The sequence below is a fragment of the Telmatherina bonti genome (genome assembly GCF_933228915.1).
Source record: "Telmatherina bonti genome assembly, chromosome: 15".
In the NCBI taxonomy this organism is placed as follows: domain Eukaryota; kingdom Metazoa; phylum Chordata; class Actinopteri; order Atheriniformes; family Telmatherinidae; genus Telmatherina; species Telmatherina bonti.
This window is the reverse complement of record NC_136613.1, coordinates 4,279,417-4,293,958: the sequence shown is the minus strand read 5'-3', so window position 1 is coordinate 4,293,958 and position 14,542 is coordinate 4,279,417. Positions and strand designations below refer to the sequence as shown.

The 14,542-nt window shown below is 47.3% G+C and overlaps 1 protein-coding gene across 1 annotated transcript in view; it reads left to right on the top strand.

The window, feature by feature from the left end:
• Positions 1-14,279, top strand: part of cntnap5a (contactin associated protein family member 5a) — a 177,171-nt gene extending 162,892 nt beyond the window's left edge. Inside the window, 4 exon segments of the mRNA XM_079254873.1 lie at positions 3,139-3,226; positions 3,303-3,503; positions 5,788-5,856; positions 11,129-14,279. Coding sequence (XP_079110999.1) covers positions 3,139-3,226; positions 3,303-3,503; positions 5,788-5,856; positions 11,129-11,322 — 552 coding nt within the window. The 3' untranslated portion in view covers positions 11,323-14,279.
• Positions 14,280-14,542: the final 263 nt, after the last annotated feature.

Genomic DNA, 14,542 nt, shown 5'->3' with positions numbered 1-14,542 from the left:
GGATATGCTGCAGCAGGATGACAAGATAAGCCTCTGAAGGTCAGATAAAGGTTTCCCTGCAGAGTCGGGTTGCTTCGTAACCACATTTTCCTGTGACCTTTACTAAGTGGTTTAAGTGGCCTGACACCCACATCTTGTAAGAATAGCAAATGTAGAAACATTGGATGACATTTCACAGAAGCTTTTAGCTGTGTTGATGAGGAAAGCAACACAGACGCTCCTTTGCTGCTTCGCCCCGGTTTAGAGGGAGAATCAGACGATCCACAGGAGATCTGGCATCACAGTGAGCTAAATGAGCGTCCGAGACATCAGCACATCCTGTCCAAAATGACAAACGCAAAATAAATTCTATTTTTCCTCACAACTACCAGGGCTGGATGGGTAATCCTGCTCTGAAAGCTGAGACGGGAGATTACTAGTAGTCCTAAAAGGAGTAAAGTAATCCAAGAAATAAGTAATCCTAAAGATGGGTAAGGTAATCTTAGGGATGAGTAAAGTAATCCCAGGAGTTCTGGTTTCTTTCATTCTCGTGTCACATCTTGGAGTTCCAACTGTTTGGTTTAGATGATGATGCATTTCTAGTTTTATACCTTAATTTCACCCCGTCATGTTGCTATGCTACATGTTAGCATTGCTGCTACGCTAGATGTTAATATTACTGCTGCACTACATATTAGTGTTTCTGCTATGCAAGATGTTAGCATAGCTGCTATGCTAGAAGTTAGCATTGCTGCTATGCCACATCTTAGCGTTGCTATCCTACATGTTAGCATTGCTGCTATCCTTCATGTTAGCATTTCCCCTATGCAACAGTTAAGTTAAATGGCTGAATTAAAACTTCTAAAATAGGTCCAGTTCTATCAGTTTTTAACGTTCCTGCTCTTTACACAACTGTTTTCCTGCATTTAGACGCAACGTGGTCATAAACCATAAAACTCTCTTTCTACAGTGTTTACAGTGGAGGTGTGAAAAGCGTTGACATATTCAGGGCTGTTTTCCAGTTAAAGCAACAGATCTCTGGAGCAGCAGTTCTCTGGACATGTTGCAGGATTAAATGTTGTTTTTCTGCCGTGTCGAGTCAGAACACAGATGATGTGAAAAGTTCTGTCTAAGTCCAGTTCAGATCCTGAAATCCAGTCCGAGTCCAGATCCGGCCGACCTCTCTGAGAAGCCTCTTTCAGCCTTTTCTCCCGTTTCAGATCAGAACCAGGATGAGATCCATCCAGACCCTGAGACTCAGGCTGATGTTTACTCATTAGTTTTTCTGCAGTCGTGTCTCGTAATTAATGCATTTCATTAATAATCTTATCGATTACTCACCGTCTTTGGCTACTTGATTAATTGCTGATATCTAAACGAGTTCCTTTCAGTCCTCTATGTCGTCTTCCTCAGAAGTTTTCCAGGATCCTTTAAAGACTTTCCAGAACTCTTCTTTGAATGTTTCTGCCTTTAGTTCAGTTCCTTGTCCAGATGACCCAACATTGCCTCAGTCATGGTTCAGGTCCCGGTACTGGGATCCGTCCCCCATCAGACCTGTTTCCAGGTTGGTCATGTGACTTAACCCTTTTCTGGCTTCTTGACAGCCATGTTTCCATGGAGACCATTTCTGATGAGGCTGCGGACAACAGTACCTGGATCAGCTGAAGGTCCAGATGCGTCTCTCAGGTCCTGGTTCACGTCTTTGCTGGATTTCAGATCCTGTTGTTTAAATTCCAACTCTTCTTCTTTGTTTCTCCTCCACGTGTCCAGTTTGTGGCACTATGCTGACATATGGCGAGTTTACAGCTAATGGCTACCAGCTAATGACTGACAGCTAGCAGCTAACAGCTAACGGCTACCAGCTAATGACTGACAGCTAGCAGCTAACAGCTAACGGCTACCAGCTAATGACTGATAGCTAACGGCTAACAGCTAATGGCTGACAGCTAACAGCTAACGGCTAGCAGCTAATGTCGGACAGCTAGCAGCTAACGGCTAGTAGCTAATGGCTGACACATTGACTGTATGTTAAAGATGGGCGGAGCCTCCGTGACGTCACCCGTAGGTTTCTGAAGAGCTGAATTGAAGCTTGGTGGGCGGTTCCTACCATCACCATCTTGGCAGCGTCATGCGTGTCGTCTCACCCGGAAAATACAAATATGGACAAAGAGGCGGAGCTGAGAGGGGGGCTGTGAGCGTCATGGTGGATGATTGACATCGAGTGAACTCCAAGCTTTCTGTAGCTAAGAGCTAACCGAGCTAACCTGGAGATAACGGGAGCTAACCAGCTAACGGAGGTAAGCAGGCTAAAGCTAAGTCACGTTGTTAACCGGCTAAAAACTGCGGTTGTTCTACGTTCTACAAAGCGGGAGATTTGTACCTGTCAATCAAAAGGACACGCCCCTAAATGTGCCGAATTTTGAGATTAAATTACTTTTAAACGAACGAGTTAGAAAATAAATCACTCCCCCCACAGTTGTCCTGACCTATTAAACCTAAAATGGATTTTAGTACCAGGCTGTAAACGTGTTTATTTCTGCTGTAAAGATGTTTATTTCTGCTGTGAAGTTGGTCTTTTTAACATGGGAGTCTATGGAGATTTGCTGTGTTTTGCAGCCCCTAGTGGATGAAGGGAGAACTGCAGTTTTATGCAATTCCGCATAGGCTTCACTTTTAACCACCAGGCTGGTCTGTGGGGCGACAGCTAGCAGCTAAAAGAATATCTGTGTTGCTTTCGGACTGTCTGATCTTTGCTGCTTTTTAAAAACATGAGAACAAATGATGCGTCTTCGTGACGAGCTGCTAACGATCACGTCAACCATGTCGTGCTTCTTGAATCTGTTCATGCTGCTCGGGTTTTATCTCCTTCCTGTACCTCGTCTGATGCTGATGACGACTTTCATGATGAAAATTTCTCAGCAGGGTGACAACCTTTAGTTAAAGCTGTTAACCTGTTAAACTACTGCTGCTGTAGTCTACCTGCCACCACAGAAGAAGAGATCCACACAGTACAGTCAGTGTCTGAAGAGCTTCAGCTTCATGTGAAACTGCAGAGAAAATAAATATCAATCTATAAAATCTTCCTCTGAACTGCTGATGTTGCCTCGGTTTACATTTCGTGTAATTGTCTTGTTATTTGATTTCTCTCCACTCAACCAGATCGACCAGGACATCCACAGAAAGTACACACTGTCATCCGATGCAGAGCTGATCCTAATCAGATCCCTGACGCTGGGCAAAGTCATCCGTAAGTCCTCCAGCCGTCTGCAGAGAAGAGCTGCCGTTCTGCAGCTTCTCTTCATCCTTTCTCCTCTCACCTGCAGGAATGGAGAACTTCGACGATGACGTCACCAAAGCGGCTTCTAAAGGCTTCGTCGGCTGCCTCTCCTCGGTCCAGTTCAACCACGTGGCTCCGCTGAAGGCGGCGCTGACCAACCGGGGAAGCTCGCTGGTAACCATCCGTGGTCCGCTGGTCCAGTCCAACTGCGGAGCTCTGGCTGAGTCCACGTCGCACACCATGCAAGGTACAACACGTCGAGCGGCATGTTTGGAGCTCGAGAAGGAAAACAGGCCGACGTTGTGCTTCAGTCTTCTGACCTTTGACCTTCCATTAAACTCGTTTAATGTTTGGGAGTAAAATGAACATCACTGATGCAAACAGTTAAAAATACCGCCCCCCCGCCGACGTTGAGTCGGACGATGGGTCGGATGTTGAGTCGGACGTTGAGTCGGACGATGAGCCGGACATTGAGTCGGATGTTGAGCCTGACGTTGAGTCGGACTTTGAGCCGGACGCTGGGTCAGATGTTGAGTCGGACGTTGAGGCGGACGTTGAGTTGGACGATGGGTCGGACGTTGAGTCGGACATTGGGTCGGATGTTGAGTCGGACGTTGAGTCGGACTTTGAGTTGGACGATGGGTCGGACGTTGAGTCGGACATTGGGTCGAATGTTGAGTCGGACGTTGAGTCGGACTTTGAGCCGGACGCTGGGTCAGATGTTGAGCCGGACGTTGAGTCGGACGATGAGCCGGACATTGAGTCGGATGTTGAGCCTGACGTTGAGTCGGACTTTGAGCCGGACGCTGGGTCAGATGTTGAGTCGGACGTTGAGGCGGACGTTGAGTTGGACGATGGGTCGGACGTTGAGTCGGACGTTGGGTCGGATGTTGAGTCGGACGTTGAGTCGGACTTTGAGTTGGACGATGGGTCGGACGTTGAGTCGGACATTGGGTCGAATGTTGAGTCGGACGTTGAGTCGGACTTTGAGCCGGACGCTGGGTCAGATGTTGAGCCGGACGTTGAGTCGGACGATGAGCCGGACATTGAGTCGGATGTTGAGCCTGACGTTGAGTCGGACTTTGAGCCGGACGCTGGGTCAGATGTTGAGTCGGACGTTGAGGCGGACGTTGAGTTGGACGATGGGTCGGACGTTGAGTCGGACGTTGGGTCGAATGTTGAGTCGGACGTTGAGTCGGACTTTGAGCCGGACGCTGGGTCAGATGTTGAGCCGGACGTTGAGTCGGACAATGGGTCGGACGTTGAGTCGGACATTGGGTCGGATGTTGAGTCGGACGTTGAGTCGGACTTTGAGTTGGACGATGGGTCGGACGTTGAGTCGGACATTGGGTCGAATGTTGAGTCGGACTTTGAGCCGGACGCTGGGTCAGATGTTGAGCCTCACGTTGAGCCGGACGATGAGTCGGATGATGGGTCGGATGTTGAGTCGGACATTGATCGGACGATGGGTAGGACGATGAGTCGGAAATTAGGTCGGATGTTGAGTCGGACATTGATCGGACGATGGGTAGGACGATGAGTCGGACGTTGAGGCGGACGATGGGTCGGACGTTGAGCCGGACGATGAGTCGGATGATGGGTCGGACATTGAGCCTGACGTTGAGCCGGACGATGAGTCGGATGATGGGTCGGACGTTGAGCCTGACGTTGAGCCGGACGATGAGTCGGACATTGGGTCGGACGATGGGTCGGACGATGAGTCGGACGTTGAGGCGAACGATGGGTCGGACGATGAGTGGGACGTTGAGTCGGACGTTGAGTCGGACGTTGAGTTGGACGTTGAGCCTCTACCAGCTGCGTGAAGCTCAGAGGTCATGTGACACACGCTAATGCCGACCAGATTCCGCCTTTTCTCCACCAGCTGAGGCATTTCGCTCCAGTCTTTCCAGCCGGATCGTTTCCGGGAACTGATCCGGTTCCTCACCTCCTTTCCAGACCCATGGTCTTGAGAGCTCAGACCAAACACCATAGAAGAAGTCTTTTACAGCCGACATGAAAAACCGTTGACATGGAAACTGTTTCAGCTGCGCAGCGGCGTAGTGGTTACCATGGCAACAGGAAGGTCGCTACCTCGAGCCTCGGGGGGTGCGGGGGGGTCGGCTCTAACTGCTGATGACTTTTCAGATTTCAGTCGCTCTGAATCAAAGCCTCCTACTGGTGGTGCGTTCACTGGCCGTCAGTAATCAGAACTTCTAGCAAGTGAAAAGCGTTTCTAAAAGATTTCTTTCTTTCTTTATGGAGTCTGAAACAAAAGTTTTAGCGACTGCAGACATCCAGATATTTGCTCTAATGTTTGATTTTGTCCTTTTGAGTCAGTAGTTTGCAGGTTTTTCTGCTTTTCTTAATCATTTTACTGCATCTGGTCACCAGGGTTTGTTGGTTGGCGTCTCCTCGGCGCAGCTGGAGGCATGTTGAGATGTTTAAAGCAGTGAAAGGTGGAGGATGGGACTGCAGAGTCTTCACATTGCGGTGGCAGTAATAATGAACGTCTTCTGTTTGTGCTCCTGCAGATCAAGCTGCGAAGGAGGACAAGGTGCCGAGCGGCGGCAGCACCCAGAAGGATCTGGCTGTAATAGCAGGTCTGTCTCCCTCCTCGCCGCTGCTTTTCTTCTTGGGTTTAATTGAAAACGAGCCCGGCTGTTTGTTTGTCATTTCCGTCTCGCCTCCTTTTCATTTGCTGCCGCTGACACTGTTTTGTTTCATGATGTGTTTTCTGAGCGGGGGATCATTTGGGCTCTCCGCACACCTGGGCCTCTGAAACCGATCGGAAATCAACTTCAGAGCTGAACGTAAACCCGGGAAAGGCTCATCAACGCTCGCTGTCATGCAAAAATCAAAACACAGCTTGAACCTGGTGCTGAAGCGTGCCTCTGCTACATAAAAGCAGAAATTTGTCATCTGCCAAAGAATAATCAGGAAGATTGAATCCACTTTTATGTGCGAGAGGTAAATAAGAAATCAGCCCTGCAGGATCTTTACATCTCGCTGTTTAACACATCAAACATCTCAACGTTGCTCAAAACAAAGACTGTAAACGGAGACAAAAAGTAGCTTTTGCACGTCTTTGTTTGGAGTTTGATGCAAGTCGCTCACGAATCGGGACGAATTCTTCCTCCAGAGCAGCGGAGTTCGTTCAGTCCTGATAAAAGTCAAATACAGAGTTTAATGAGTTAATTACAGCTCAAAAATATAAAAGATTTGATGAATGACTGCAAATCTGTATTCATCACAGAGCAGCCGTCCTCAAACTCTCCCATCTATCCATCTAGTTTTTCAACCTTTTTTTAAGCCAAGGCACTTACTTTCACTGAAAATTCACAAAGCACACCACAAGCCAAACTATTTTTTTTTATTAAAAAGCCCATATTATTAATATAAAGTCCATCTTGTCAAAGTTGCCTTGAATAGAAATAAGATAAACACAAGAAAAATAATAATTATTATCTCTCACCTGGGTCCTGGATGAACACAGAGCTGCTTTTTCGACCAATCGGGTGAAATTGGATCATTTCTCAGGGCAAACCTGATGATCTATCATGTGTCACGGCACAGTGGTTGAAAAACACTGATCTAATAAATGTGAAAGTTTCATCCAGTGTGTCAAAATTGAAGCCTAAATGCAGATATGTGACGTGTCTGATGCATCATTTCATGGTAAAAAGTTTAAAATTCTGCTGAATACGAGCTGATTGTTGTCTGATCAACACCAGATTACGCCATGACAGTAAATACGCCCCGAAAATGTCGAAGAGCCAGATGAAGATTTCATATAAAAATAGATTTTTGTTGTTGAAGTTCACTATTTTGAAACTTTTGAACGAAAATTTATTTAACAAACTTAAGTCCCAGTAAATGACCTCTAGTGTCTTTACTGAAATAATATGAATAGTTTCTACAATATTCAGTAAGATGTTTCTGGAAGTTTTTCCAACCAGCTGTTTAACTGCTAACAGGTGAGGGTGTCATGATGGGGTATAAAAGCAGGATCCACCAAAATGTTAGTCTTTCCTGACAAAGACTACCGCCACATCAGGAATCATCAGTAAATATTTCTAAATGAAGGATTTGTGAAGAACTTCGGTCATTCAGCTCCTACAGAGCAGCATGTTGGGAAAAGATTCAGGAAACTGCAGAATGGAGAGGACGAGTTCAGGCACAACTGAAGGAGAAATCATCGTGACTCTGGAGGACGAACACAGTCCACCACTGGACCCAGAACCAGCAGCTGAAACTGGATTACACAAGGACGAAGACATACATGAACTCTCAGCTAGACAGTGGACGTAGATTCCTCTGAAACTCTAAAATGACACCCATTTTGTGATTAGTTGAAAGTTTTTAAATGAAATCTGTTCATTTGTTTGTGGAGACGCTGAAAAAGATGAGTTTGACCTTGAATTTCTCATCTGAAAAACATGAAAAGTCGTTTTTCAGATTTGAGAGTTGACTTTTTCCACTGTTTTCACATAAAGTTGTGTTTTGTAGCTCAGAGGCTGAAGGTGGAGAAACATTTTCCTCCCTTTCCTCTGAGTGGCAAAAAGGTGATGAGGATGAAACAACTGCAGCTTCAAAGAAAGAAAACGTTGATTTTTCTGACTAAACCATTTATTTCAGCTGGAAATTATGTAAAATATTTACTTGTCGTTGATGTTGCAGGTATTTAAACAGAAATGTTGAACTTTCTCCTCCTGGGGACCTGAGAGGACGGTTTTCTCTTGTCTGACCTTAAAACTCTGCTGCACTTGAACGCATCACAACCTGAATGATGTGAAAAGACAGAAGTTTATTTGTACGAGGAAGCATCTTCTCTGTTTCACTGCAAACAACAACAGATAAAAATAATAACTTTCCGTTTTACGGAGCGGCTCGACGTCGTCCTGTTTCCAGGCAACCAGCAGACTCTGATGCGACTGATCCTCCTGTTTCCCACCGAGATGTGAGAGTTATCATCAGTCTCCGAGCAGGAGAGAAAATACTGTTTCCCAAAACTCTTGTGTGGCTCCATTGTTCTGGAGGAGCAGATGAAGATTAAGCTAAAATTGGAAGATAAGCTCAGTGGTCATCTCATCCTTCACACGGGGGGGGTTGGACTGCTCCATGCCAGATATTCCTTCGTGTCCAAAAGACGAAAAAAGCACCTCAACTGCACACCAAGTCACGCCTTTCTGCTTCCACAGGACTGAAGACCGTCAGTTGCAGCCGAACAATGATCTGATTAGCTGATCACAATCACTATGTGGATCTCCATCACTCAAAGAACTTCTACACTGTGGAATAGGGTTTAGTTTAGAAGTCAAATTCTTAAAATGTCTAATGCCACCGATGAGATTTTACAAGAATTGCAGCTAATGCCAAGTAGCTCTGTAGCCTGAGAGCCCGGATGCCAGAGAGCCTGGAAGCCAGATAGGCCGGTAGCCTAAGTGCCTGGTAGCCTGGAAGCCAGTTAACCTGGTAGCTAGATACCCTGGTAACCTGAGAGCCTGGTAGCCTGGAAGCCTAGTAGCCCAGTAGCCAGATAGCCTGGTTGCCCGGTAGCCTGAGAGCCTGGAAGTCTGGAAGCATAGTAGCCAGATAGCCTGGAAGTCTGGAAGCATAGTAGCCAGATAGCCTGGTTGCCCGGTAGCCTGAGAGCCTGGAAGCCAGATAGCCCGGTAGTCAGAGAGCCTGGAAGCCAGATAGCCCGGTAGTCAGAGAGCCTGGAAGCCAGATAGCCCGGTAGCCAGATAGCCTGGAAGCCAGATAGCCCGGTAGCCTAGTAGCCTGGAAGCCAGATTGCCCGGTAGCCTAGTAGCCTGGAAGCCAGATAGCCCGGTAGCCTAGTAGCCTGGAAGCCAGATAGCCCGGTAGCCAGAGAGCCTGGAAGCCAGATAGCTCGGTAGCCTAGTAGCCTGGAAGCCAGATAGCCCGGTAGCCAGAGAGCCTGGAAGCCAGATAGCCCGGTAGCCAGAGAGCCTGGAAGCCAGATAGCTCGGTAGCCTAGTAGCCTGGAAGCCAGATAGCCCGGTAGCCACAGAGCCTGGTAGCCAGATAGCCCGGTAGCCTGAGAGCCTAGTAGCCAGATAGCCTGGAAGTCTGGAAGCATAGTAGCCAGATAGCCTGGTTGCCTGAGAGCCTGGAAGTCTGGAAGCATAGTAGCCAGATAGCCTGGTTGGCCGGTAGCCTGAGAGCCTGGAAGCCAGATAGCCCGGTAGTCAGAGAGCCTGGAAGCCAGATAGCCCGGTAGCCAGAGAGCCTGGAAGCCAGATAGCCCGGTAGCCTAGTAGCCTGGAAGCCAGATAGCCCGGTAGCCTAGTAGCCTGGAAGCCAGATAGCCCGGTAGCCTAGTAGCCTGGAAGCCAGATAGCCCGGTAGCCAGAGAGCCTGGAAGCCAGATAGCTTGGTAGCCTAGTAGCCTGGAGGCCAGATAGCCCGGTAGCCAGAGAGCCCGGAAGCCAGATAGCCCGGTAGCCTAGTAGCCTGGAAGCCAGATAGCCCGGTAGCCAGAGAGCCTGGAAGCCAGATAGCTTGGTAGCCTAGTAGCCTGGAGGCCAGATAGCCCGGTAGCCAGAGAGCCTGGAAGCCAGATAGCCCGGTAGCCTAGTAGCCTGGAAGCCAGATAGCCCGGTAGCCTAGTAGCCTGGAAGCCAGATAGCCCGGTAGCCTAGTAGCCTGGAAGCCAGATAGCCCGGTAGCCAGAGAGCCTGGAAGCCAGATAGCTTGGTAGCCTAGTAGCCTGGAGGCCAGATAGCCCGGTAGCCAGAGAGCCCGGAAGCCAGATAGCCCGGTAGCCAGAGAGCCCGGAAGCCAGATAGCCCGGTAGCCTAGTAGCCTGAAAGCCAGATAGCCCGGTAGCCTAGTAGCCTGGAAGCCAGATAGCCCGGTAGCCAGAGAGCCCGGAAGCCAGATAGCCCGGTAGCCAGAGAGCCCGGAAGCCAGATAGCCCGGTAGCCAGAGAGCCCGGAAGCCAGATAGCCCGGTAGCCAGAGAGCCTGGAAGCCAGATAGCTTGGTAGCCTAGTAGCCTGGAGGCCAGATAGCCCGGTAGCCAGAGAGCCCGGAAGCCAGATAGCCCGGTAGCCTAGTAGCCTGAAAGCCAGATAGCCCGGTAGCCTAGTAGCCTGGTAGCCAGATAGTCCAGTAGTCTGAGAGCCTTAAAGTCATGTAACCAGGTAGAGCTATTTCGGAAATCTCCACAGTTTTTCGAAGCCCTTCTCACCCATTTCTCTAATTCCTTGTGAAACTTTACATTTCTGTTGTTTGCTAACGATAGAGGTTTGATTTTTCTTTTTAAAATTTGCCAAATGATTTATTTTTCTTTAAGAACAAGAAAAAACGACGTGACAATAAAGTTCACGCGAAGAAGGTCTCAGTGTGGACCAGAGTCCAGACCTCATCCCGATGAGACGCGGTGATGGGAACGTCAGGAAGCGATGACCCGAAGCAACGATGAAAGAAGAGTGGAGGTTGATGACATCATCCAGGAAACCATGGCAACAGCTTCCTGCTGCTGGAGGAGCTTCTGGATCTTGAAGAAGAACCTGTTTCAGATTATCTGTTTGTGTTTGACCTGCAACGTTGTGATTTTCCACAAAAAACTTGGAAGTAAAAGGAGCCGAACTCAGCTTTCATCCGACTGTGTGATATTCCCAGAACAGTAAAACGTCACATTGTCTTTGTTTCTACAAGACAAACCGTGTAAAGCAGCAGATCTTTGAGTTTCGTCTCATCTGCTGTTAAAAAGACGTCAGACACCTGGAAGGTGAATGTGTGATTAGCATATCCTCGCAGCTTTCTGTCTTCTGCTTGAAGTTGTGTTTTCAGTGCCTTACCTGTCTCCCCCCCCCCCCCCCCCCCCCCCCCCCTGTCTCCTCAGGTGTGGTGACGGCGGTGGTCTTCATCGCCGTGTGCGCTCTGGCTGTGGTCAGCCGCCTCCTCTACCAGCAGCGACGAGCCCAGAGGAGCAGCAGCATGAAGGAGGAGCACAGACACAGCGTGTACACGGACTACAGGACTGAGCTGCACCTCCACAACACCGTCAGGGACAGCGTGAAGGAGTACTACATCTGAGCTGCAGCCGGACGGCCGGGTTGTGTCACTGCGGACGCGCCGCTGCGGGGTTGGACTCCTGCTAGAGGCTGAACCTTTGCAGCTGATAGTGTATTTGATGTTGGTGAAGTCGTCAGAATCGAGCCGCTGTGGTTTGTGTCGTTGCAAAACAAAGTGTAAAGCATAAGAGGAACGTCGTGCAGGGTGGACGGAGGGACGCTGCTGGAGCCCAATGCACGCCACTTTGCTGAGGATTTCTCCACATGCTGCTGGGACTCGCATCAGGAAATGTAGGTCAGGCCTGTAAGATATGCGCACATTCGCTGCTGTGTTTGTTTTTCAGTGGTGGTGAATGTTGTAGAAGAAACGGGGACAATACTGCCTATAATGTATGAGTGCCTAATTTGCATATGCGTTTTTTTTCTCCTGTTTTTATATTTTATTTGGAGGTTTAGAAGTGATTCGTGTGATGTGCACCCAGACAGTCGCTGTTCCAGAGAGAGAGGAGCTTGTTGTGGCCGCTGATGAAGCTCCTGCATATAACATGAGACACCCCTTCATAAAATACATATTCAGCTGGAAATATGATCCAAAAATAACACAAAGAAGAAAACTATAAAAGACAGCCTCAAAAAAAGTAGGAATTTCCAGAGTTCATCAGGGCGGTTTCTTCCCAGTAGAAGACAAACAACCAAACTGAAACATTTTATCATTTAATGGAAAACATGAATGTGATGCAGCAACACGTCTGTAAACAGCTGGAACAGCAGGCTGGAAAAGTTGCATCTGGAGGAGCTTCAGACAAATAATCAGGTTAATTATCAACAGGTCAGTCACGCACAAGGAGCATTTCAGCCTCTCAGACGCAACGATGGACAGAACTTCACCAACCTGAGACTAAATGCAGCTAAAAATTCATAAAAATGTTCCTCACACTTTAAATGATCCACTGTCTGTGTAACATGAAGGAATCTCTGTATGCTGGGACCAGGCTAGATGCTGGTGATGTTCTGCATTAACAGCAGACATGATTTTCTACTGGAAACCAGTGCATGGACTCAGGAAGCTTCCAGAAACCAGTGTGAACCCAGTTCATGCAGGTTAAAGCTCCATCATATGTGAAGAGGATCCAGAAACACGCCGTCTTCTCTGGACCAAAGCTCATTTCAAATGTTCTGAGTGGAAACCTGGATGAAGATGTGGAATAGTTTGTGGACAGCATGGACGGCGTGTCCTGCAGACTAAAGAGGAGAGGGAGCATCCAGCTTGTTATCAGCGGACAGACATCAGCTGCTCATTTTTTCCATCAAATGCTAAAACGTCTCAGTTTCATCAACAAAAATGTTTTTTTTTTCCTCCACTGGGAATAAAATACAACCTGATGAGATTCTGTTTTATTTACACTTTACACAGATTTTTCTAGAACAGGGTTTGTACGTGAAGGAGACAAATTCTACCATTTTTTTCACAAGCTGAGAGGTTTCTGAGAGAATTAATGAGATAAGGTGTTGTGTTTTGGTTAAAATAAGAGACTAGTAATGTTTCCACAGCTCCGTTCACAGCAGCTGGTTTAACTGGGTGAAACATGCATCATATCAAGCAGCAACCTGAGACACATCACAGCATGTTTAACTTCATGATCTGACACACACCCGGTTGAAACTGCTTTTAAATTACTTCTATTAGTTGTGTTAAACTTCTTATTTATACAAATATCAAACCAGCCAACCATAGACTGTGTATGAAAGATTGGCGGAGCCTCTATGAAGTCACCTGTCGCTAACACAGAGCTAACGGAAGCTAACCAGCCAACAGAGGTAGGTGGGCTAAAGTTAAGGCACGTCATTAGCCGGCTAAAAACCACGGTTGTTCTCCATTCTGATTTCTTGCCGCCTTATATTGGGATACTTGTCAATCAAAAGGACACGCCCCTAATTATGCAGGATGTAGCAGTCTGAAAACATGTTTATTTCTGCTGTAAACATGTTTATTTCTGCTGTAAACATGTTTATTTCTGCTGTGAAGTTGGTCTTTTTAACATGGGAGTCTATGGGGATTTGCTCTGTTTTGGAGCCCCTAGTGGATGAAGGAGGAACTGCAGGTTCTGGCTTCACTGCTAACCGCCGGATATACAAACGCAGTAAAACTGCCCACAACCAAAACACCACAAGGTCCACTTCTTCATCTTCTCATGATTCAGGGTTTCTGTTCTGAATCTCAATAAAAACTAACAGTTTTATTTCAGCATGATGCTGAACAGCTTGTTGAACCGGGAGAATGAACTCACGACAGATGGAGAGCATCAACATTTATAAAGAAAATCTGTAATGAAGTTAAGAAGTTCTGCCAGTTCAGCCTGGATCGATCCAGATCAGACTGGATCGATCCAGATCAGACTAGATCAGACCTGATTGGACCAGATCAGACAGGAAGTGAGAGGGGGCAAGGAAATACTGGCATTAAATTTAGACTAATTTAATTTATGCAAATTTAATTCATGCATGTCATTGTTAATATTTACAGGTACAAAATATGGGAATTAGCGTTTAGCTAAAATCATGTTTTAATCCCACGCAGCACCCCTTCAAAATAAAGGTTCTAGGTTTGCAGAGAAGCAGCATTTCCTGTCAGATTTTCAGGGTTGATGAATGAAAAAGAGAGAAGACACAAAGTTTAGGAAGATCTGGTTGCAACAGCGGCATAAGTCAGACAAAGCAGCAGCTAAATCACAGCAGCTAGTTAGAGGACGGAGGTTACAAATCATTCTCAGCTTCAGTCACTGATCACATGATCTGCATGTCGGCAACGTTCATCATGGGAAAGAGATATAGAAACAAAGCTAACTGCTAGCGGCTTGGCTGCTACAACTGATTAGCGGCTAGCGGCTCACTGCTAGAGCAGGCTAGCAGTTTAGCCGCTATAACTGAACCGCTAGCTACATGTGGCTAGCTGCCAGCGGTTTCGCTTCTCCTGCTAGCTTCTCCTGTCTGTCTGGATGTTCCATTCTGCCTGCTGACCCTGAACGACATGATAAATGTGTTTCTGCATCAGAGCAGATACCTGGAAGCCTCTTCGCTGTGTTAGCTGCACGTTGTTTCTGTTCAGCAGCAAATGAAGTTTCTCTCAGTGGAAATGTGACGAAGCTGGTTGGATATGTGACAGATTCAACCTTCACCATGTTGGAAATGCAGATATGGAGGCAAGAATTTCAGTGTTGATGAAACGTTTCGGACTTTACTCC